Raw genomic sequence first — 26,247 nt, 5'->3', positions numbered from 1 at the left:
TTGTTTTCAATCTAATCATTATGCTGATTATGCCATAATAAACAGTCTGTTTTGCTGTATGTTCTGATTAGGGAAGGTACAATGTAAGTGTCTCTTCTGATCTGTAATTCAGTGAGGGTTTATTCTATTGTGTGGGCACAATGGCTTAGTGATTAAAGACACTGAGTTTGCCAGCTGAAAACCTGATAACCCAGGTTTGAGACTTGAGTTCTGCACTATGAGATGAGCTCCTGTTTTTGCTTCAGTTCCTGCCCACCTAGTAGTTCAAAATCATGCAAATGTGAATAGATAAATAGGTACCACTTTGGTCGGAAGGTAACAACATTCCATGTGCCTTGGCGTATCGTTATGCTTGCCACATGACCATGGAAGTTTCCTCAGGAAACCCTGGCTTCTTTGGCTAAGAAATGGAGATGAATACAGCCCACTAGAGTTGGAAACAACTGGACAAGGGAATTGGGCTGAGGGCTGATGAATTTTCTGGGACAGAATTTGAATATATAGATGATGTGGCAAGTTAAGAATAAAAGTTATAGGGCCTTTGAAGTCTATTCTAGATAACAGCCTGACAGCCATACTAGTCTGTGTAGAGTATGCTATAGTAAAGCAAATGTAAGGTTACCTAAGGACAAATTACTTTTGTATCAAAATATTTACAGTAAAAATACAAAAGCAAAATGTAAAATTAAAAAAGGGAATTAATAATCCTACTCAGAGTTGAAATAATATACATTTACAACATATATTAATATAGAAGTGTGATCAGGAGTATTTGAAACATGTGACCCATCAGAGGTTTCTGAACTTCTGAACCAGTGTTCTTCAACTTTGGTCATGCTGATAGCAACTACAAGCAATTCTAATTTGGCAACATCTGGAGGGCCATATGCTCCCCAAATCTTTGCAAGATGGAAAATATATTCAGGTAGGCTGTGATCATAGGATTAGTTTTGTTTTTACATAACTCAGCAGCAGCTTTCCTTTTTTCCAGGAAAGCACAGTACGAGTAATATGGGCCTATCATGAGAGAGACTTTAAATATGGAGGTCAAAACTACCATGGTTCTAATCGGGGAACGAAGAGTCTTCGTTTATTGAATCCCGAGAAGAATGCTGTAATCCCGCCCTCCCTGCCATATTTTGACTTGGCAAACCAAAACGTAAGTTACTTGGGTTAAGTATCAGTGTAAGAGGGACAGAACTGTATGCTGAATTGTCTTGGGAAAAACACACTTCATATTATATTAGATTTTTCTTTCCATTTTATTAAGACAGGTGGCTATACCAGAACAGGACACGACCTATTGGTGTCAAATGTTTAAGATACCTATCCTGCATGAAAAGCATCATGTGATAAAGGTATGTGAGCTAGCTAGTGATGCATACAGAGCAGTGGTGGGATTCAAACATTTTTACTACTGGTTCTGTGGGCGTGGCTTGGTGGGCATGGAAGGGGAAGGTTTTGCAAAATCCCCATTTCCTCCTGATCAGCTGGGACTCAGGAGGCAGAGAATAGGTGGGGTGGGGCCAGTCAGAGGTGGTATCTAAAGGTTCTCCGAACTACTCAAAATTTCCTCTACTGGTTCTCCAGAACTGGTCAGAACCTGCTGAATACCATCTCTGATATAGAACTTTCTGTTCGTAATTCTATTTCTTTCATGATGTGATTAACACATAATCTTGGAAAAATATACTTTAAGAGCTAGAGCATATTTGTTGATTTTTTTTAAAAAACTGGTTTTTAAATAGTAAATATTAAAAACATTATGCTATTATTCCTTATTTCAGCAACAATGGTTTAAGGAATAGATGATCAATGAAACATTACCAGCATGCAAAAAGGAGGAGAAAAACATGAGATTCAAGCAGATATAAGATATCTTTCAGAATTATTTTAATTATACACTTTCATTTTGAATGAATAGTCCCAAGATAAGATGTTGCTAGGTACATTCTTTTTGTAGATTATGAAGTTTTACAAATTTAGATCTGAGCTATATGCAATCTTAACATAGTAGCCAAAACCTCTATATGGGAAATTTGTTTTGTGGCTAAGTATGGTTTTACATCATATTGCTTTGTTTATATAACTGATGCCAGAGGCAAAATTCCTTGCATATTATTTTTGCTGACACATAGTATTAAAGCCTTAGGTGTTCTAAAAGACAAGAAATTACAAGCCTATATATATTATACACTCAACTCAAACTTTCCTAAAAAGCTGCCTTTGATTCCGTTTCATGATTGGAGAGTTTATTGTTCTTCTCTAAAGTAATTCATAATTGCAATAGGATGATTGGCTCTCCAAATCCTTTCTTGGATCTCTGTTTATTTAAATAAACATATGGAAGGTATAATTGCATGATTCTTATAGATATAGACAAAGGGAATTCATTAAGATGGAATGGATACATAGGAATCAACTGAATACCTGTATGAACAATTTTTAAAAGCTTTGATTCCTGTTTGTGATGTTCTAACTTTGGGAAAAATAATGGTATTGTGTCTTTGGCACATAAGGCCTTTGTGTTGAAAGGTTTTTATTTTCCTCGCTTCCTCAAGCATAAAGATTTTTAGTTCCCTAATCAAGCTTCAGGAATAAAGAGATAACCATAATTGGAGTTTGGAGTTTATTCAATTTGTAGGCCGCCCTATTCCCCGAAGGGACTCAGGGCGGCTGAAGAAAAGCCAAGGGAGGGGAAATTACAAAAAGTAACACAAAGACAATCAGACAATACGAACAATTTAAAAGCACAACAGACACAGCAAATTCGAGTAGTGGGGGGGACTCAACCCCAGGCTTGCTGGGACAGCCAGGTCTTCACGGCCATCCGGAAGGCCCGAAGGGTGGAGAGGGTCTGAATCTCCACGGGGAGCTCGTTCCAAAGGGCCAGGGCAGCCACAGAGAAGGCCCTCCTCCGAGTAGTTGCCAGCCAACATTGGCTGGCAGATGGAATACGGAGGAGGCCTAATCTGTGGGATTGAATGGGTCTGTAGGAGGTAATCTGCAGAAGGCGGTCTCTCAAGTTAATTAAAGGTTAAGAAGAGATGCTTATTGTTAAAGATTAAGAAGCTCTCTCTGGTATGTGTGTGTGTGTGTGTATGTGTGTACATCTAAATAAATATATAGTATTCATTTAAATACATGTTCATACATACACTATCTAAAAACTCCCAGTCTTTAAAATAAATGGGAACAATAATTTGAAATCTGTATCTTTAATTAAAGATTTTATTGTTTTTCTGTTTTAACAAGTTTTTTTTTTTAAAAATCATTTTTAAAATATTTAATATTTAATTTGCCAGTCTACATCACCTTGTTGAATCAATATTTTTTTTAAAAACGACAATGGATACTAAAAGCAAAATCACAATTTCATTCTGATGTGAGGAATTCAAGTTTCAAGGAAATGTTTTGACTTGCTAGATCATTTTCAAATAGTTTTTTCAGTTAGCACTTGATTTCAGATTGAGTGATTCAAGTCAAGAAACACTATTTTCCTTTCTCTTATTTAAGAAAAAGATGTATGTATGTATGTATGTACTGTATATACTCGAGTATAAGCCTAGTTTTTCAGCCCACTTTTTGGGCTGAAAAAAGCCGCCCCGGCTTATACTCGAGTCAGTGAAAAATTTGCCCGAAATGGAGGAGAAAAAGGGGCGGGGCCATGCCGCTGGGTGACACTCGTGAATGGCCCAGTGCCCCTGTGAGTTTCCCCTCCCTCTGTGTCAGTTTGCCGCGCAGCGCGCACTGCACCATCCCCCCTCCTCACGTTCTAATGTAATGCAGGGCTGTCTTACGATTCCCCTTCCTCCCCCTCCTGCCGCTCTGCAACAATGTCCCACCTCCTCCTTGTTATGGCAAGCAGCCACATAGCGATGTCCCACCTCCTCTGGTACAGTGATCCAATGATAGGAATCACTGTGCCGTGTGTCATAGGAGGCTGGACATCATCATCACAGCGGGACATCAGCATCATGAGGTGAGTGAAGTATTTCATTGAATACACCGCTAGTTTACTGTTTTTCTTTGAAATAAATATTCAAAAACATTATTGGTATCTATTTTTATTTTTGAAATTTACCGGTAGCTGCTGCATTTCCCACCCTAGGCTTATACTCGAGTCAATAACTTTTCCAGTTTTTTGTGGTAAAATTAGGTGCCTCGGCTTATATTCGGGTCGGCCTATACTCGAGTATATACGGTATGTATGTATGTATGTATGTATGTATTATGATTCAGTAAAAAGGCATTTATCAAAAAATTAATTTTATAACCCAAAAGTGCCATGACAGAACAATCGGATCACAGAAATCTAACAAAGTTTACATAGCTTACAAGAACTGATACCTATTTAGATCTGGTAAATTTCCAAAATCAACAGAGCATAATTGTTCTTGGTCCTATGCTGTAACCATGCTAATTACACTTACTTAGTAAAGTTTTGGAAATTGCAAATATTTATTATTCTTCAGTCTTCAAAGAAATCACTAAAATCCTTATTTTCTTTTGACTTTCTATTATGTTATTTATTCTTTCATAATCTATTCAAACTCATTCTGCATTACCTTTTATTGAGTGTAAATAAACCCCATGGAAAAATACATAAATGAAAACTAATTTTCTTTTAGGTTAGATTACTCATAGATCAATTACACAATTCAAACTGTTTGTGACCAGTTTACTCCCTGATACATTAAAAATTAAAATGTTTATTACATTTTAATATTTGCTTTTTCATCAGCTTGTGGTAATTTATCTTCATGCAATGCCACAAGACTCTGTTTTTCTCTAATTCAGTTAATTCTCACCTTTTTCTTTAATGTTCAGTGCATTTTTGCCCAAATTATAATAAACTAGACTATGAGTATAGATTGAATTCTGATAAATTCATGAAGACATTAATATGTTTTGCTTGAGTACAATTTATTTTAGATTTTTTGGAAATTATTGTTAAATAATTATTCTTAAATAATTATTCTGCTCCTCTGGATTCTGTTTCCCATCTAATAACTGACCCTATCCAAATTTGCCAAATAATTCTTGAGAGTAAGTTAGTTCAGGTAGGTATTCAAAAGTACTTGGACCATTAATATAGCAAATGCTGTTTCCTAGCCTTCCTTGTGCACCACCGCTGCTCCATCCTTCTCATTCTTATCCATAGCTTCTACTTTTATTCTTTCGAACTCAATAAAAAGAAGTGCAAAGACGTTTTATAAATAGTCTTAGGTCCTGCCTGCCCATCAACAGGACAACCCATTGAAAACAGAATAAAATAGGACCAAATTTGGTATAGTGGACAAACCTGGCAAATGAATGATTTAATTAGAAAATGACCAGAGGTTGCAAGGGTTGAAAAATTCCCAACCATTCTCATGCTTCCACATTAGTGTTGGTTTCCTACCTGTTTGGACTGGTTCGGCCGAACCGGTAGTGGTTTGGTGCCCTGGGTCACTGGAACCAGCAGCAACCCTGGCTTGCCATGTCCCTGAAACGGTTCCCCAGTTAGCACCATTGGTGCTGCCATCTTGTTTTTCAGTTGCACGTGCAGTGAAGCATGCACATGAATGCACCGAAGTAGTGCCGGCCAGAACCCATCCCTGACACACATAGGGAGGGTTACTCTTCCTGTGGGGTGTTTTGCCCTTGGGGAGGTACAGACCGAGTCCAGGAAAGGTGTAAAGAATCTATATCCACCTCCCCCAAAGTTTTCATTGTATTATTTTCATTGTTAATTTGTGTTCATTTTTGGTATTTAGATTTTGGAGAGAGATGTATATATGAATATTTCACTAAAGATTGTTATGATGGCAAAAGGTTTAAAATCCTGATATTTAGAATCCTGATATTGGGGAAGTAGTTCAGCATATTGGCAACTGCTCAATTCTACACTACCCACAGTCCTTTCTCCCAGCCCTCCTTCCCAGTGTTACACATACTTATTGATTCTCCATGTGTACATACACACATGAACAGACATACACATCACTCAGAGATGCAACACAGTCTTCGGTCAAAAAAGAAAATATAGAAATGTAAATATCAACCTTGGGCCACTGGTGACAAAGCATTAGAAAGAAATCTGGACTCTGTTCTTCATGCTTTATCTCATTCTTTTTTTGGTTTCTGCTTCTGTATTTCCTTTGCCTTACTACCTTATCCGTACTACTGCTTGTGAGAATGTGTCTCTAACAATTTCTTCTAAATGTGCAATGATGCCAACCCTAGTGTTGAATTACAGAAGAGGAGCAAAAGAGAAAAGAAACAACAACTGTCCCTATTTTTAATGCTTTGGGGTGAATCATAATGCAAACAATGGCTATTTAGATTCTCCCTGTGAGAAGATTAGTGGGCAGTCAATCATGTAATATATATTGTATACTTGATATGGATCAATTTCCTCTAATGTAAATGCAGCTGGAATAGGGGGCCCTTTGCATGTTACCCTAGCTTTGTGGGAACCATTGTTTTTATGGATGACTCTTTTGCAGCTGGAATAACTCTTTCAATGACATAAATACTGGGATGGAAAGGCACTGATTACATGAGCTTTCCCTTGTATACCCTACCAACATCAAGAAACTCCCAAATTTTCATTTATAATCTATATAACTGATCTGTATTTTACCCATTTAAACTTCTGCGGTGACCAATTATTAAATAGTCTCTATACTGTTAACAGAAATGTGCTTGCTTTTTCTGACAGAAATGAAATAAAATAATTACCAAGTTGGTTGATTCCATGGATTTTAATAAGAATTTCAATACTTGCATTATATTTGTGGTTTACTGTTTTAGTGGTTTTGCTTTCCATTGTGCAGATCTATTACATGTATATATTTCTTATATATTTCAAGATGCAGGTTATCAATGAGCAGCAATACAGCATAAAACAGATACTGTGCTATTGAGTTGTCAGTTTTGCAAAAAAACCCATCATAATCCCTCATAATTGAATATATAATTGTATTTCACAATAGGTAAACCAGTGCTAAAATGTGTTTTTTTTCAAGATTATCAAAATATATTCAAGATGTATCAAAATATTACTATAGGTAATTGATTAAGCAAGCAGGCACTCTAGGTAAACATGATTTTCAGATAGTTGTCCTTTGCATTATTCTTATTAAAATAGACATTCTCAAAGACTGATGACTAGTGATGTGCAAATGATCAATGTGAAGTCTCTATGGCCTCTCTATGTTTATTTCCAATCAACTTCCCAGGCCAGCCTTCCCTCACTGCATGAATCCGTGTTCACTGCAAGTGAGTTGATTCATGAAAATGCATCAGTAGTAGAAACCTCATTGCAAAGGAGTGATAATGCAAACAGCAAAATAAGTACTAACATTCATAAAATTGTTAGCAGTGAACAGGCTTTGACTCTATATGTGTTCTATTAAGTAGAACACTAGTTAAGTAGTGGGAATACAACAGTGGAGAGAGGGAGGGAGAGGGAGAGAGAGAGTGAACGAGAGATTACATTTTTTTTAGTCATTTTATTCAATACACTGGATCATTATAATTGTACAGAGGTTGTCCAACATTTTTTAACTTCATAGTCAGAGACTGTGTACCAACTTTCATATCAAGAGGTGTAAACCTGAGGCAGCCTTCACCAACCTGGTGCTTTTTAGAAAAATGAATCTTCAGAGTTCCCAGCCAGCTAACTGGGACTATGAAAGATGCAATCTAACAATTTTCAAGGATAACAGGTTAACAAACAATCTTACAAAATGACATGACTTTGCATTAATGATTCTGTAAATGATCTATTACTACTCTTGGCTCCTCCAACTCTGACTTTATATAAAAATATGGCTTTCAGCAATCATGAGCTGACTCAGCTTAATGTTCCTATGTCATAATCATGTTATTGTGCAATTTTGTTCTGGAACACATTCTTTATCTAATTGGAGTGTTGGAAAGACACTAAATATTGCCTGGTGCTATAAGAATTATAAATGTGCACACACTTGAAACCCTAGGAGAAAACAGTGAGAAGCATTCATTCCATCCCAAGGGTTGAACCACTTTCCAGAATTTCTGGACTCTGCATTTTCAGACTTAAAATAGGAATATACTGATCTTAAAGTGCACAGGTCCTCCTCCTTTTATGCTCTCCATTCTCACCACTTCCTAAATTTTATCTTGATAATTTTCTTTTCAAATATGAATTAATTGCCCTGCTGCAATCTCTTACTTCTTCCTAGTTTTTCTTCACATGTACATTCATTCCTAGATTTGAACTTAACTGTGGTATAACATCATTTAACATATTTAATTCATGGTGTTACAGGCCACCAAAGTCATTATTATCATTGCCTCTTGTATACTAAATTGTCTGAAATCTGTGTGAGCACACTAGTAAAAAACGTTTAGAGTTACTGTCTTAAAATTAATTTTTTTCTATCAACTATCCTAGCTCGTGTGGTAAAGTACTATAAATATCAGGAATATAAGTGGTTTCTCATTGAAAAACAAGTTAATTAATCAAAGGTCTTAATTACTTATGAAAACATGCTTACTGAGAAGGCAAATACAGGCTCAAAAACATTTCAGAGAGAAATCATTCACAATTTGAGTTTTAGTTCAACTGAAACACAACTCAGCAAAGAGAGGAAGATCCTAGCTGCATAAATTAAGAAAATATTTGCAAAAACATCTGAAATACACACGTCAATGGTCTTCCATATGAATACATACCATCTATAATTGAGATGATTAAAGGGTAGTGTTATACAAAAAGTAACAGTTCGATTTTCAGTGACTGGAAATGCAAGCTGGCAAGACCAATTGTCAATGTTTTATTTTGAATATTTATCTGAGAAAGTGGGGAAGGGGTTGGTCTATGTGGGAATGGAAAATCTAGTAATTTATTTGTAAATCTAAAACCAGGCCTAATGTAGCTGTGAAGGCCAAAAGTGGGGTTTAAATGTGGGGTTTGATTTTTACCATTATTTCAACTATGAATATACATGAACTACACACATTATGTCACCCACCTAGTGGATAGAGACTAAGTATGCAGAAACTACAGGTGAATGTTCTACAAGTAGTCCTTGATTTATGAATGACCATTTGCATTTATGATGGCTATGGCCAGAATACCGTCTCCCTACCTGTTGTAAACAGTCATGCCGTTTCTCTCTTGTCAAGATTGCTGCATTCACTTAAAAACACCTGCCAAAAAGATAATAAAATCACTTCTGGTCATGTGGACACCTCTATTTACAACTGTAATGACTTATGACTGTATTTTCAGTCTCAGTGGCACTCATAAGTTGAGGACTACCTATCATCTGTGGTGGCCCATCCTATTAAAAAAGTAAAAAGGAAACTTGAGGAGCAAACATCTGAAGATCCTGTTGTACATATTACAAATAGCCCAAGAGATGTAGTGTAATACAGAAAGAAATCTGGGGACTGTTAGGTTGCTGTCTGCTTAAATCACACATGCATTTGTATGTATCAACCCCACATAATCCGTGGCACGACAAAACCACGCTCGACTAAGCAGCGCCCGATTAAACTGCATCACTGACGTCATCAACAGGGCGACAACAGCGAGCGCGGAGAAAGAAGGGCGCTTTAAATAGCGCTTTAAAAGCAAGCCGATTCAACTTAAGGTAAGGGTTAGGTTTAGGGTTAGGTTTAGGGTTAGGTTAAGGGTTAGGGTTAGGGTTAGGGTTAGGTTTAGGGTTAGGTTAAGGGTTAGGGTTAGGTTTAGGGTTAGGTTAAGGGTTAGGTTTAGGGTTAGGTTTAGGGGGGTTAGGTTTAGGTTTAGGGGTTAATTTTAGGTTTAGCGTTTACAGCGTGCTTCTGTCTCCGTGCTGTTGTCGCCCTGAATCTGTCCAATTCAGTATGGTGAGTTGTTCTGCATAAATGAAATACCTAGTGAGATTGAGCTGATGGCTACTCCTTTTGTGAACCTGCTCAGAGTGATACATCTGATGCTTTTCAGTGGAGTTCTCCACGACATGTTTAGATGGATTTGAGTGCGAGAAAAAAATGATTAGCCCAAGGCTACCCAGTGAGGTTTCATGACTTAAGGTGGGACTAAAACTCTCCGTCTCCTGGTTTCTAGCCTGATGCCTTAACCACTAGACCAAACTTTCCTGGGGAATTATGAATATTTTCAACATTGCTTTCTAAATGCAGAAATTTGTCCCTAATATCTAATTTGGATATTTGAATGAAAACAGAGAAGCAATGCAGAAATATAATCTGGAGAATGTCCAATGTTGATGACCTTAAGTCTTTTTTCCCCATATGGCTTATTCTACAGGTAGTACAAACTAGAAATGCATGTAAGTTTAATGTAATCAAGTGCCTATATGAAAAGTGCATCGGGGATATTCAATTTTAACCCAAATATGAATTAGGTAAAAGGCAAGAGTTGCTTTACTTGGTATTGTTTGATAGTAAAATCGACACATAGGTAACAAAGATTTGTGAGAGCTACATGCCTTTCTGTTGCCCTTCACTTCATTCTATGCTGCTATTGAATTGCCTTTAAATCTATGAAGACAGAACAGATAGATGTTCCTATGTTATTCAGAGTTTTGCTAGATAATGGTTCTTTAATTTTTTTTAAAAAAATGGATAATGATGAATATGAGTAATGTTCCCTTATAACTTGTAAGAGTGATTATGAAAGTGACCTACAAGATTTAATAGTATATGCTGAAAAATTCCCATTTTTTCTTTTTTTCTCCATTTTTGCAAGTCACTTAAAAAACTGTATATTTTTATGCAACCTAAGATAGGAAGTTTGGTTTTTGCTACTTGTTCCAAGTGTTCCAAGTAGTTCAATAATTCATATATTTATTATCTAGAATGCTTATTTAGCAATCAATATTGCTAACTTATAAAACCTACAAAATGATCTCAAAGAAAGAGATTCATAAAATCTTTGTATTTGGTGGGAGGGAAGGAGATTTATCTTTTAATAAAAATATGAGCAGACAAATAATGATTAGAATCTTGGTGTTCAAGGAACTGGGAATGAAAGTGTATGAATAGCCAACTTTAGTAATGAGTCATCACTTTGAAGATTGTTTTTTTTAAAAAAAAATTGTGGCGAAAAGCATAACAAGTGTTAGTGTCCTAAAGAGGCAGGTGGCTGTTGCACAAGTTTGGACAAGTGTCCCTTTTATTTCAAGCAGAGATCAGTAGAACATTCCCATAACCTTCACACTGATTCATTTCTTATTTTGTTTAGATGTTCTGAGTTCTTTTGGATTCTCACCCTTCAAAAAATTCTATTGCACATCATGTGTGGGTGGATTTGTTTATATTTCCTCCACCATAGCGTTCAGTAACAAAAGCACCATGCATTTTATGGCAGCTTGACTGCAGCTTTCATCTAAGTTTGTCCCCCCTCTCTTTCTCTCTCTCCCCCCTCTCACACATTTTATTTTACACAGGAGAACATGAAGGATTAGAAAATATGAATATATTGCATCCTGAGATGCAATTAGAAATTAAAAACTCTGCATTAAACACAGATTGCAGTGTTGTTTTGCCTACATAGCAAGCAAATTTTAAACTTTAATAGTTCAGACAGATCAAACTGAAGGATCTGGGAGGCCTTAGTCTAAATCCTTTCCCAGTGCTGAGTATTATTAAGTAATATTACAAAGGTCTTGCTATCAGTTCTAAAAACTGCACAATTTGACATCATCATAGTATCTTACCTGTATTTGATATACCACTTCAGCATGCAACTCTGTCTTAGAGTTAGGGTTGTATCCAATGCTTGGACTACCAGTTGTGGCTCTTCCCCTCCAAAAATGGGAATTGTGGAAGTTGTAATCAAAAACACACGGAAAGTATTAGATCAGGTTTGGTTGACTTAATATATAAATAGAGTCCTTTGAATTTCAAGGAGATGAAATCAGTCAATCTTAAAGGAAATCAATCCTGACTGCTCTTTTGAAAGACAGATACTTCAGCTGAAGTTCAAATACTTTGGCCACCTAACAAGAAAGGACAGATAGGAAAAGACTCTGATGTTGAGAAAGATTAAAGGCCCAAGGAGAAGGGGACAGCAGAGGATGAGATAACTTAGATAGTGTCATCAACTCAATGAATATAAATTTGGGCAAACTCTGGCAGACAATGTAGTGTAGGGGGCCTGGCATGCTACAGTCCATGATGTTGCAAAGAGTTTGACAGGACTCAGTGACTGAACAACAAGGATGTTTGTGCAGTTTGCATTTTGGCTTCTTCATAACACCATTTAAGCATTTTGAACAATTATAATTGAAAATGATGAATGAATGAATGACTTAATATTTTAATTAGAAACTGAAATGCTTCAAATGCTTCTAATATTCCCTTATTATATTGACAGGTTGAACCACTCATTCAGGAGGGTCATGAGAGTATAGTGCACCATATGCTTCTCTATCAGTGTAGTAGCAGTCTAAACGACAGTGTTCTGGATTATGGCCATGAGTGCTATCACCCAAACATGCCAGATTCATTTCTCACCTGTCAAACAGTCATATTTGCTTGGGCTATTGGAGGAGAGGTAAGATTAATTCTTATTTAAATGTCTTCATCAAATAATGTAAAGATTCCTTTAATTCACATTTTAATTTTGGGGAGTGCATAATTGCAGCAGGGGGTGGGGTTGGTAGAATTATTGGCAGGATTTTGCCATTCTCTTCTTCCGGGGCTCTTTGAGTTCCTAGTTTGAGTTCCTAGTTAGGCAAAAGCTCTGAACTTCTGAAGTGGTTTCCACAGCCGAGAGCTAGCTAGAGGAGCCCTGTTTATTTTCTAAAATTAAGCCAAATTTGGCACAAGGTTGAATACATTCTCTACAATAAATGCTTTTAAAGTTTTTTTTAATCAGCTGAGTGATTATAGAACTATTATATCCTTATTTTAATTGGACATACCTAACAAATATTAGGTATGCTTGGCAGATTCTTAGTTTTTCTTGGCCCTGTATTTGTTCTTTTAGTATTTTTCCTTGATACAAGAAACTGTTTCTTAATTTTCATCTTTGCTAGGAATAAATATGCATTTTTAAGTAGAATAATAATGCTCTTTCATTACTTTTCAATTTCCTTATTGTTTATTCACTTGTTTTGTATTCTTCTTTATTCTATTTCTTTTCTTTCTTTGTTTTTATTACTGTATAAAACCTTTTAATAAGAGTTTTAATAAATTATTTTTAAAATACTAGTAATGCATGATTACCAATTGTTTTCTGTTGAATGACGGAAAAGCATGTCCATACATTAATATAGAATTGTTAACATATTATAATATATTATAAATAATTCTATCAAACTGGAGCTAAATATGTGCTTAGGGTAAAAAAAACTGCTAACATGCTTGCTGTGATATGAGCCAATTCTAGGAGATTTATTTTCTCTCTAAAATTATATCAGTGAAGCTATAAATACATAGTTAAAATAAGAATTTAAATGTTTATACCATTGAATCCATTTACTTATGTTGATATGTTTCCAATCTCAGGGTTTTATCTACCCTCCTCATGTTGGCTTATCCATTGGAACAGCTTTAGACCCTCAATATGTACTCATGGAAGTCCATTATGATAACCCTTCATATTTGGAAGGTATGTTCCCTCAACTGTTAAAATGTGTTGAATGTATATATTCCTTACAAAAGCATGTATCTTGCCAGTTATCTACATCTGGTACAATTGTACTTCCTTAATGCCAAATCCTAGACATGAGGATTTAAGTGGGATATTTAAGATTAAAATAGTTACTTTTGCACTGAGTCTCCATTTCAAAAGAAGTCAGGAATATTGATCTATTTTCTAAGTTAGCTAGTTATCTTTAGGCTCTGCAATCTGGCAAGTCTGCTTTGTTTGTTTACTTTCAGTCTTTCTTCCTTTCGGATAGCAACAAGGAAAAATCCATGTAGTGTTCAATACCCCCAAAATGGCTCTCACTCACAAAACTATAAAAGTTGTTATAAACTATTGTTTCGTTCTGGTTCTTTGGGAACTGTACTGAACTGTTCACAGGGGATGCAGGTGGAGGGAATTTGCCTTGGGATGTCACAATGCATATCCACGACTTATGTTTTTCCATCCAGTGCTAGGATGTAAATATAAAAAGTCATATATGCCTTCATCCCCCGCCTCTTATCATAGTTTATGTGTATGTTTATACTATATGTGTGTAGGTCATAGTAAAAATGAGCATTTTGAGGGAAAAATGGATAGGACCGAATGCTGCATTACCTAATACCTATGCTATGGAAATAGATGTGTTATTATTTAAGGGTAGAATTGGCTGCACTGTTTGCCCTTGAACAGTGGTGGGATTTTCAGTAGATATTTTAGTTAAGAATGCTACCTTCTCTGCTTTGATTAACTATCTGTACCCAGATCTCTATCACAGCAGACAGTGAATTCCTTTCCCCCTCCAAGGCACCTCACCTCTCCTGCTTGAATGGCATGGCAAATTTCCAGATTTCCAAAACTGAGTGGACAAAACAGAAATTAATTTCTCATGATTCATATGTGTGTGTGTGTGTGTGTGTGTGTCTGTCTGTCTGTCTGTCTGTCTGTCTGTCTGCTGCAAATGAGCTCTGCCTGCAGAGCTATGTTTCTATACTGAAAGACTTCTTACAGGAACAGTACAACAACTAGCTTATAGACTGTATTAGAAAGCTGCTATCTGGAAAATCCCCAACAGAGGCATAAAACTGAGCATAAATGTTTGTACTGATCAAAAAAGCCTAGACATTCGTTTTATTTCACTGCTTTCTTGAGATTTTGCTTTTTTTTTTTTTTTTTGCTTTATTGCCATTTTTTAAAAAAATTAAAAACCTGTTGTTTGATCTATCTTAACTCTAATTCCTCTTTCTCTGTGTTATAGCAATGGGCCAAATTGGCAACTAGGTTCCAAAACTAAATTCAATCAATAGGGTATTTTATGCTGAGTTATAACAGGCAATTGCTCTTTTCTTTCCAGGGATGATCGATAATTCTGGACTAAGGCTATTTTATACTGCAAATTTAAGGAGATACGATGCTGGAGTTATTGAAGCAGGGCTTTGGGTCAGCCTCTTCCATAACGTCCCACCGGGCATGCCTGAATTCGTGTCGGAGGGCCACTGCACACTGGAGTGTCTAGAAGAAGTATGTTTTTTTACTAATGCAAATGTGCCTTTTATTGAAAATAGGCAGTTTCAATGTCTTTGTTTGTAAAAAAAAATGGTGTGTATTATTTCAGTGGTCTTGGATCAACAATTGGAATTTGTTCAGAAAGGGATCTGGAACAACGATGGTGCCATCAATTGAAAATACCAATCTGGTTTGAAAAATAGCAAATAAGAATAGGCAAATTATGTGTGAGCATGCCATTTATTTTCTTTGGTTTGTCAGTAAAGATGGATAAATGCTCACAAATATATTAGATTCAATTTCTGCATTAGTCTTCTTGTTTGAAAAAAAGCACTCTCAAAATTTGTTCTTTCATATACCTTTTCCTGTGCCAGGGGTGGGTTTTGACCGGTTCGCGGCGGTCCCTGCGATCCGGTTGGTCGCCGAACCCGGAAGTAAGTAACTTCCGGGAACGGCGAAGGGCCCCCCCCGTGCACGCCCGCACACCTGCGCCCGCTCCTTACCCGGTTTTGATGAATTCTGCGCTTCCACGCATGCGCAGGACGCATACAGCGCCTGCGCGATCCTCCAGGAGCAGCTGGAGCATCGCACAGACGCTAGTACGCATGCGTGCACCGCACACGTGCGCAAGGACGCCGCACACGTGCGCAAGGACGCCGCCGGCCTCGTTCCAACCGAACCGGTTGGAACGGGGCGAGAAACCCACCCCTGTCCTGTGCATATATTTTTGCTCAGAAGTTCCCTCAATATTTACCTATGAGCATCCATTGTTAATGTATGAACCAGAGGCAATTAATTCCATTGAGGAAAAATTAGATCTGCTTATTCAAACAGTGATAAAATTATTCCCCTTATTTTATTGTCACTGAACCATTATAAATAGCTTCAAAAATCTTTTTTAAGCCTAACACAAATGGTGATTAACATTTTTTTATATTTGTAAGATGCAGTAAGCATTGTTATGATATTTTCATTGTTTAAATCAAAGCGTGTACTTATTGTGTACTTAGCTAAGCTTTCTTTAGCTTAAGAAAGGAGAAGGTTCTCTGCTGAATGTCTCTAAAGGGAGCATAACACATATTAATAACCCAGGAACAAGTGTGAGTGTGTGACTGTGTTCTTTTGTTTAAAAGTGCTTGCTAGTTCATTTTGTGTTGGTGGGGGAGGTTCCATCTAAGAAATTTGAAAACAATGAGTGGACAATATCATTTTTAAAAAAATGAAAACCAAAGGGACTCATTTCTCATGTGGTTAGAGATGATAGGAGTTAGAGTCCAATACCATCTTACTCACATCTGTTTTAAATGAAGAGCAGGTGGGAGAAAATGAAACATCATAGACTATGGAATTGATTTATCAGATAGACCTAATAAGCGGGTGAAAGACATGGTTTCTTTATTTCATCTAACCCTAAAATCTAATATTTTGTGGTATTTGTACAGTAGAGGATGCTTTATGAAAGCCAAAGAGAATTAAAATGATTGTGCCTGATGCTACATGATAGCAGAATGCTTCAAATGCCATGTGAATATTTCTCAATAAATCTACACATACCTTCTTCTCTAGTTAAGATATACAATTTTATAGCACTTGAAAAATATTTGTTTCATATTTGAAATTGCCATACATTTGTTCTTGTGTAAAATTTAGTAGATAGAACTGAATCACATCTACTCATTCAATAAATACTTTAACATTCTATCTGTAAATATGAAGATCCAAGTGAAGACCTTGTAAATATATAGACTAAACTTTGTGGATTTTTGTTTTGCTGAAATTGTGACTTACAGGTTTGAGGATTAGAAAGAGTAGCTTATAGAAAGAAGGAAATTGTATGTAACCTTGGGGACAGGGTAAAATATAAATGCATTTATAACCACTGCCAAAAAGGTCAGAGGTTGTTTCTTTATAATCTTTTCTCCTTCCTTCCTTCCTTCCTTCCTTCCTTCCTTCCTTCCTTCCTTCCTTCCTTCCTTCCTTCCTTCCTCCCTCCCTCCCTCCCTCCCTCCCTCCCTCCCTCCCTCCCTTCCTTCCTTCTTTCTATAGTTTTTCTTATTCACCATTCTTTCTTATTTTCTTCGCTTCTTTGCTAATATCTATATTGTTTTTATCTTTTTAAAGATTTCTTCACTAAAATTATATTTTTTAAAAAACAACTCCCTCTTTTTCTCATACCACACCACTGTTTTCTTTGCTTTAGCATGACCCCAGGGGAAAAAATATGTTTGGCTGATTTAGACAAGTTACTTTTGTACCACAATGCTGACCAGCCATAGTCCATGTGTTCTGCTACTATTGAACGTGTTCTCTCATGGGTCTTTTCCAGGCTCTTGATGCTGAGAAGCCAACCGGAATCCATGTTTTTGCTGTTCTTCTCCATGCACATCTTGCTGGCAGAGCATTAAGGATGCGCCATTTCCGCAAAGGCAGTGAACTACAACTGCTGGCTTATGATGATGAATTTGACTTTAACTTCCAGGAGTTTCAGTACTTGAAAGAAGAAAGGACCATCTTGCCTGTATGATGTTTGTTTCCTGTTTTTCCTAGTGTTATTGTCATTTTTCTGTTTCTTCAGGCCAATTGTCACTATTTTAGGTTGTTTTGGGGTTCAAAGTTTCAAATACCCATATTCATTCTTGTGTGACATACATATTTACACTTTCTGAGAGAAAAAGAAATGAAGAAGCATCAGAACTAAAGGACATGTGGACAAAGAATGAAACACTTCTTTCATCTATTATGAATATGATCTAGCAGGAAATTAAAAGTTCATACACTTATATGTACTTCGTTTCCCCCTCCAACATTTTTATCTGATTTTTGTTTAAAGGATATATTTCTCTTTGGTATTTTCTGTTTTTGTTACTGCTAACCAGTCATGGGATTCAATTTTTTTTTACTACTGGTTCTGTGGGCATGGCTTGGTGGGCCTGACATGGCTTGGTTTGTGTGGCAGGGGAAGGATACTATAAAATCTCCATTCCCTCCCCATCTCAGGGGAAGATTACTGCAAAATCCCCATTTCCTCCCAATCAGCTGGGACTCGGGAGGCAGAGAATAGCTAGGGGTGGGGCTAGTCAGAGGTGGTATTTACCAGTTCTCCAAACTACTCAAAATTTCCGCTACTGGTTCTCCAGAACTGGTCAGAACCTGCTGAATACCACTTCTGCTGCTAACAGTTTTTATTTGCTTGCTAAATAAAATGTGAACTAGAGACAGGAATCTCTTCTCCACATCAATCTGTCATCCCTAGTCAGTTATACCCTGCCTGGTCATCTATAAGCCTCTCAAGATGTCCAGGGCTGAGAAGAAGGCTGTGTACTTGCAAAGTGGAAAATGTATCACCTGCAACAATGCTATTGATATGAGTTAAGAACATTAATTATTGCTTCAAAAACCTTTAACCCCAACAGATTATTCAGAAACAGGATTTTTTTAAAAAAATATGTGTATTTACTGATGATAGTATTATTTCTGATATTGAATCAGCACAAAATTTATGTTGCTAAGTGAGGCATTGGTTAAGTGAGTTTTGCCCTAGTTTGCGACCTTTCTTGCTATAGTAAAGTGAATCACTGCAGTTGTTAAGTTAATAACAAGGTTGTTAAATGAACCTGGCTTCCCCATTGACTTTACTTGCCAGAATGTAGCAAAAGGTGATCACTTGACCCCTGCAACTGTCATAAATATAAAGCAGTTGCCAAGCATCCAAATTTTGAACATGTGACCATTGGTATGCTGCAATGGTTGTTAAGTGTGAAAAATGGTCATTTTTCAGTGTCATTGTAACTTTTAATGGTAAATTGAGGACTATCTGTATTATTCCAGAATGTATATAGAAGGCAGTCTATCAAGGCTGCTTTAATTTGTATTTCAGCACAGAATTGGATGGCCCTAAATGTTATTTCTAGGCAGGGTGTCAAACTGATGGACTGTGGGCTGGATGTGTCATGCACAGGCCACGCCCACCCCAGCTTGTGACAGCTATGTGATGCCGTGAGTTTGACACCCATGTTCTAAGGGATAAAACTTGCCTTGTGATGTCATGATGCAAACTCCACAACTTAATGCTGAGGTGCAAATATAAGGGGAAATTTGCATTGTGATGTCATGACACAGTTTTCTTCACTTTTTCATCTTCACAGTTTATATCAGAAGCCAAGGCTTCCAACTCCAGGATTTTATTATTCTGTGAAACAATGAAAGTGGATTCACATAATGATTTGTACAAAGTAGCCCGGGAATCCATATGTATCTTCTCAAGTCCTTAAGTGCATACCCAGAAGCCTTTAAAAAAATATAAATTATAATTTTCAATGTAGAAGAAATAAATTGTTACAGAGATGATATTCATATTCAATATTTTAACCTAAATTAAACTGTAAATTTAAACTAAATTAATTTTTCTTGTTTTGCTTCTTCTCTTTGTCCTGTCTTTAATTATTTGTTGAATGTAATCTCTGCCTAAAGTCTGCCTAAACCTAAATTTTATAACCCTTTAAGAGCTATTCTTTGCTCTGGAATAATGAAAATTGTGCTGCTTTTGCTATTTTGCAGAGTATAACAATGTTTTACCCATGATTATAAGCATTTATCTGATCCACCAAACCTTATTTCTTTGTATAGCAGGCAAAAACGGTTCAAATGATCATATGAATCAGATTTTAAAGCTATTTGTCTAAGTGCTAATATTTCTTACTGTTTTCAGGCAGTGGTGTGCCTTGGCTGTAATGCTGGATTCTTGGGTGGGGTGTGTGTGGGGGAAATCTTTGGGTTTGTTGGAATTGAATCCAAAATATCCGAGTTGGGAAGGCTAATATAGGGAAAAAAAAGTGAATTTATTTTAATATATTGGCTTCTACGGAAAACAAGAAGCAGGAATTCTAAAAGTGTTTTTTATAGCACAATTGTTAATGTGCATATGGATCAATAATGGATCATTTAGGCTTGCATTTTTAACTTGTATTACTTCATAGCAAATAATATGACCATGTCATGCATGTATGTATGCTTAAATTATAACGACTCAAATTTGTAAGAGTGTATTTCTTGATATTGCATTTCAGGGAGATAATTTAGTCACTGAATGCCACTACAGCACCCTCAATCGATCGGATATGACCTGGGTAAGAAATTTTATGACCTGACTATGTGGAATGAAAATAGCATAAAATTAACATGTTTAAAGTAAATGTTGTATATTGTTAACATGTAAGCATTATTATTAAGAAATAAGATTTATTTTTATGTAAACTTAGAACTATTTCATTTCATCCAGTTTCTTCCGGTAGGTCAATAATAGCATGGCAGATCCCTCCCCTACTGGAGACTTTAGGAGTAGCTCATTCAAATAACTGAGAAAGATGCCTATGATGCCAAGTTAATTAAAGCCACATTTTGAGAAACAAAATCAAATAAATGAGCCACTAAACCAGTGCTTCTCAATCTTTACAACTTTAAGATGTGTGTATTTCAACTCCCAGAATTCCCTAGCCAGCATGCATTAGAAACATAGCATTATGCTCAGATTGGATTGCAATTTTACTGAAAGTTAGTTAATATTCCTTTAAATAAGCTACTTTAAGTGATATGAACATTGCAATTTTTATTTTTTTATCATTATTCACCATGCTCAAAATTTGAGTTTGCTTTCACATTAAGGGTTCTAAATTTTAAGGCAGAGATTCCATGCCATTCCAAGTCCTACACAATCTTGGTTTAAAAGGAATGTTAAAACCAAAACTTTATTTCCCTTCAAATAATGCATATATAAACTTTAAGAAAGCAAACAAGATTTCTGCATAGATAATACCTGTTTGTTTCTCTGTAAGATGCTATCCCATCTCTCATAAACATTTGAATTGCTTTTACTTTAAAACATGTCATCAGCCGAATCTGAGAATTACAACTGTACAAGCTAAGCAAAACTTAATTCAAATGGTGGTAAATGTATTGCACTATATAGTTTTTTTTTCCATGCAGGCAGAAACCAAATCTGTTTCTGCCATTTGTTCATAGTGGTAATGCACTCTCCGTTAAATGCAGAAAACAGCAAGAGGCAGCATTGTGTAGTTTTAGGCCTGAGTTCAGAAGCAATCGCTGAAGCCTGTATTGTTGATTTGTTTTTCTGTTCCCAGGGTGGTTTTAGCACCAGAAATGAAATGTGCCTATCCTATCTCGTGTATTATCCAAAAATAAACCTTACTCGGTGTGAAAGTATTCCTGACTTAATGGAGCAACTCCAGTTCATTGGTGTTAAACAAATTTACAGACCAGTGAGGTATGTAAGCATACTACAGAACTAATACTTGCATTCACTGTCATTTGAATAAATGCTGAAAATTGTTCTTGATATTACTTTCTAGGGAAGGATTATCCCTCCTTATGTATCTCATTTATGAAAAGATAATGGTCTATCTTTAGGAAAACCAATTGGTGGCTTTTCATAATCAAATTGGTGGTGGGAACATGGAGGCCTTTCCCTGGTCATGGCCCTTGACCACACTTTGTGCATCTGTGCCATAAACCAGGGGTGAGGAAGACAAGGAGTAGGAACTGGGCATCTCATTAATCAAGTAGCTTCCTGAAGGGTTAGGAACAGACTTCATTCTGATTCTGATGAATGGGCTATAAAAAGACCTTCACTTTGGAACAGGCTCAGAATGGAAACAATATGCATGACAGGCTGACATGTTTATTGAATGGTTCTGGTCTATTCTGAATCAAGCCAGAGGAAGTATATTCATCAGGATTTATCTGTATAATAAATGTTGGCTGAACTACGTGATGAAAGTTTCTAGTAGCTGCAGCAGCAAGAAGCTCAGCAGTGCTTCTTTAACTATTTAAAGTTTTGATATTTTTATGTCTCAGAATAAAATATACAGTTGACTCTTACAGCTGTTTTTATATTACTGTTCCCAAGAGCCTTGTACTACAGACTGATCTGCCCAGAGTCTTTCAGAGAGCTACATCCTCAGAGAATAATACTTGCAGACTTTTTCTATCTTTTTATAATCTCTCCTGACAGCTAAGGGGAAAAAAACACATGTTCTGATTTAGAGCCTACAATTAATCTTTCTAATCTCTGCAAGTAGACAGAGTAATAAGTGAATCGCTCTCCAAAAGGAACATTTATACCATTGTTAACAAAAATGCACATTTGACCCAAGAAAAGACAAATGGCTTAGGGAGTTCAAAAAAAGGAAATATAGCTTTTAAGATAAATATAAAAAATTAGTAATGGTTCAAGCTTGCACTCCTACAAAGTTCATGAGTTGCAGTTTAAAGTAAAGCTTAATGCTTTAATTTTATTTTGTGACATGTCTGTATATCTATTTTATTAAGTAATGTACTTAACAAAAACACAATGTGCAACCTGTCTGCAGTTACTTGAGGTCTACATAAATGTACTTTTTTTAAAAAAGAATGTGTTAACTTGAGAAGTTCTATCCAGATTGATTTTTTTTCCAAATGTTTGTTTTGATGTGCATTGTTCTTAAAAATTCAAGTTTTCATCCCTGTTTTTGCTGTTGGGTACCTGTTTCCTGTTTAGCTTTTTTGCTCTTTTCTTTCCTCTCTCAGTCTTCCTGCAATATCATAGGACAAGATAGCATACACTATGATATTAGACTTCTGAGCAGATATGTATAGGACTATTTTTGGTACAGGATTTGCATAACTCCTTCTGCTAATAGATTGCTTTGGGAAGGAGAGGAAATAGTAGATTAATTATGTTTCATCTTGAAAAATATTTATTTATTTAGATAAATGAAAATGAATGTTATTCATAATCTGAACAAATCTGAGGCTATGCCCAATATGCATGTTACAGCTTGTGTATACTTTTTCTATCTTGATTCTCCCGTGTATTTAGCAAATCTATTTCTAAGGGATTCATTCTCCAAAACACTAGAAAAGATGTTAGGGACAGAAACATAAAAGGGGAAAGTTTGCAGTCACATGTTGAATAGACCCAATAAGTATGAACACCTCAGTAAAAAGTATTGAAAAGTTGAAAATACTTGAAAAGTATTTTTCTTTTTATATGCAGAACCTGGCCATTCATTATCAAGAGTCCAAAACAATACAAAAATCTGTCTTTCGTTGATGCAATGAACAAATTCAAATGGTCCAGAGAACAAGGTCACTCCTATAATGACTATGTTCTTAAGTTACCATTAAATGTAAGGTGTACCAAGACAGAAAATGCAGAGTGGACTGTAAGTTGATTTCTCTGTTTTCCTTTGTGATTGTGAGATCGATTGCATGGTTTGTAGGACATGTGTATTCCAAAAAGCCCTGTTAAAAAGATGAATTAACTGTTTTATTTAGCAGCAGAAATCATTCCAAATAAAGGCTTTACCATAGTAACCATTGTGCATATTTGAAAGATAGAATAATGTAGACGAAACTGTAATCTTGACTGAAAACTCATTTGAGGCAAATGTTAAGTAGATCATATGATTTAACAAGGTATGTGGACCTAAAAAATTAATGTATCAAAGATCAAGATAATTCTGTTTGATAGGCAAAATTGAGTAAATGATTTTATGTTATGTTTAAATAATGGAACGATAGAGCACATAGATGAATGCTGTATTTTGGTAGAATGTTTACCACAGATGATGAAACAGATAGAGAAAATTTAAGATATGCAAATACTGGTAAAAATGTAATGGGTAATATGTGGCTTATAATCTTCAGGATGAATGTCTGTTAACAGAAGCAAAATATATGTGGATGACAGGACAATTCTGCTTATTTTGTTATATAGAAATGAAAGCAGGGAGAGTGGCATCTTCAAGCTTTTGTCTCTTTAAGCACCACCACTGAAGGAAAGTGCAGCACTGCCTGAGGCAATTACTGTTAGGATTTTTTTTGTTTTTTGTTCTTAATGGCCCACTGAAATCGATTTTCTTGTAATTTACACTTTCTTGTCCAATCTTCTGGACAGTTTCTACTCTGTTGGTCTTCTGCAAACCAGTCCTTCAGATAGTTGAAGACAGGTGTCATCTCTCTCCAAAGCCTACTTTTCTCCGGTTTAAATGTACTTAATACCTTCAATTGTTCTTTTCAAGTAAAGGAGTGGGGCTTCAGTGGCCTCCTATGCGTGCCTTCTAGCAGATTTTACCTTTCCTGTAAGAGCAGAAGGTGTCTGCTCTTACACCTTCTAATTTGATAACATTAATCATATTGAAAAAATCAAACAATTATTAAACATTGCTATCTATTCTTTTGTTTTTATATCATTTGTTGATATTTATAAGGATAATGCCTACCTGAAAAATGTAGCATAAATGTATTTGAACAGAGGGAAGCTAAATTCAAACTAGCCATGTGTCTAAACAAGTAGATAATTCATTTCATTTATATTTCAGATTCATGGAATGATGGCTTTACCACCTGAAATTGAAAGACCTTATACTGCAGAACCAATTATATGTAGCTCATCTTCCCGATTAAATGCCAATTTATTTTTAACTGTGTTGATTGTAGTGCATATCTCAGCCATTGCTTCAAGGAATCACGAACCTTTTGTACAATTGTAGATTATATTCATGTATGATATCTGTGCCATGCAAGTCCTCAAATGTTTGCACTGTCACTCTTGTAGATTTATTTTTTTTACATAATAATAAACATTTTTTTAAAAAATCCTGTGTTCATCTCAAAAATATTGTCTTTTATGTATATAAGGTCCACTGGTTTGCAATCTCGAGCTAAACTAGTCGCTATATAGTTTCATTTGTTTCATTCTGACATATCACTTTATGATTCTAAAAGCTGCTCTGTATTTAGATACAGTATCAAAGAAATAAACTAAACTTTATCTATATAAACTTATTAAGCATGAAGTCTGTTGTTATTTTGCCTCTGCTTTTGAGACCTGCAAGTTACAAAATGACATAAGGTTGTATTTTGTCAGTCCCAACTGAGCATGTAAATTATTCCTAGTCTTTTCAATAGAAGTCGCAAATAGTTCTGGAAATTTATCTTTACAACATTCCTGTGCTCTAGATATGTGAAACACACACATTTGGAAGGCCTTTGTTCATTGTTCTATTTTGTCTGAACTGGAGCCCCTATGTCTCTCTGAAATCTCCTTTCCTTAGATTAAATATCTACTAGTGATGTAATATGACCTCATAATTGTTGATATTTGGGAAAAGGTATCAGATGCTGTATAGGTGAAGTGATTAAGCTTAATATTTTAAATCTACTAGTGATGCATTTTACGGCTTTTGAAGCTAGAACTCTTGTAAATGATGAACTACAATACAATATAAATACAACTAATTGTGGTTTCACTCCAAAGAAGTTAAATCAGGGAGAACATGTTTCTCCCTGATTTATCAAATGAATATCTTTAATTCCTTTGTTGTTAATAATAGAGGAAGATAGTTGAACAGAAAGGCTGTACTAAAGTAGCAATTTATGGAAGGAAAAAAGAGATCATTAATAACATTCACAATGTCTACTTCCTGGCTCACACCAATTTAATATGTCGACCCTAACTTTTCAACACAATAACAGAAATGGGTATCATCAACATATTCTATTTGGCTGCCCTGCTACTCATAATTTCAATGTTCATTTTAGAGCAAAGGTCAATTTATTTTTCATTTCATCTGAAATATACTTTAAAATATTAACAGTTCTACTGGGGATTCCTTCCTGCAAGAATTCCTGCTGGAGGACTTTTGTCTCTATTCACAGACTATAGTAGTGCACAGATAACAATGTGGAATATGTCCACTGTGTTCTACACTGATCAAACCATACTTTTACTGTGTTCAATTAGTAAGTACTGTGTTTAGGTATAAGTACCATACATTACTAAGAATTCTGGCTAAGTTGAATAGGTTCAGAGAAAGGCAAGAAGTAAAATCACTAGGATCACTATTGTAACAGCTATGAAAACCTAGAGCCATGGTGGTACAGAATGCAGTACTGTGGGCTACTTCTGCCGACTGCCTGCAATTTGGCAGTTCGATTCTCACCAGATCAGCCTTCCAGATAGTCTTTGACTTATGACCAGTTGTTAACTACCTTTCATCTACCCTTACAATGGCCTCAGAAAGGGTGCTTTATGGCCTGTAAGGTACTTTTGGCCATCATAAAGCATC

At 35.9% G+C, this 26,247-nt stretch overlaps 1 protein-coding gene across 1 annotated transcript in view; it reads left to right on the top strand.

Annotated features, from left to right (window-relative positions):
* The window catches only part of MOXD1 (monooxygenase DBH like 1), a 38,875-nt gene extending 14,206 nt beyond the window's left edge, over positions 1-24,669 (top strand). Inside the window, exons 3-12 of the mRNA XM_032216477.1 lie at positions 992-1,159; positions 1,275-1,358; positions 12,359-12,538; positions 13,495-13,597; positions 14,970-15,136; positions 17,448-17,639; positions 20,188-20,247; positions 21,259-21,401; positions 23,172-23,340; positions 24,499-24,669. Coding sequence (XP_032072368.1) covers positions 992-1,159; positions 1,275-1,358; positions 12,359-12,538; positions 13,495-13,597; positions 14,970-15,136; positions 17,448-17,639; positions 20,188-20,247; positions 21,259-21,401; positions 23,172-23,340; positions 24,499-24,669 — 1,437 coding nt within the window. The remainder of the gene's footprint in view (positions 1-991; positions 1,160-1,274; positions 1,359-12,358; positions 12,539-13,494; positions 13,598-14,969; positions 15,137-17,447; positions 17,640-20,187; positions 20,248-21,258; positions 21,402-23,171; positions 23,341-24,498) is intronic.
* The last annotated feature ends 1,578 nt before the right edge of the window (positions 24,670-26,247 follow it).

This window comes from Thamnophis elegans, chromosome 4, assembly GCF_009769535.1.
Source record: "Thamnophis elegans isolate rThaEle1 chromosome 4, rThaEle1.pri, whole genome shotgun sequence".
Lineage (NCBI taxonomy): Eukaryota > Metazoa > Chordata > Lepidosauria > Squamata > Colubridae > Thamnophis > Thamnophis elegans.
This window is presented reverse-complemented; position numbering and strand designations above follow the sequence as displayed.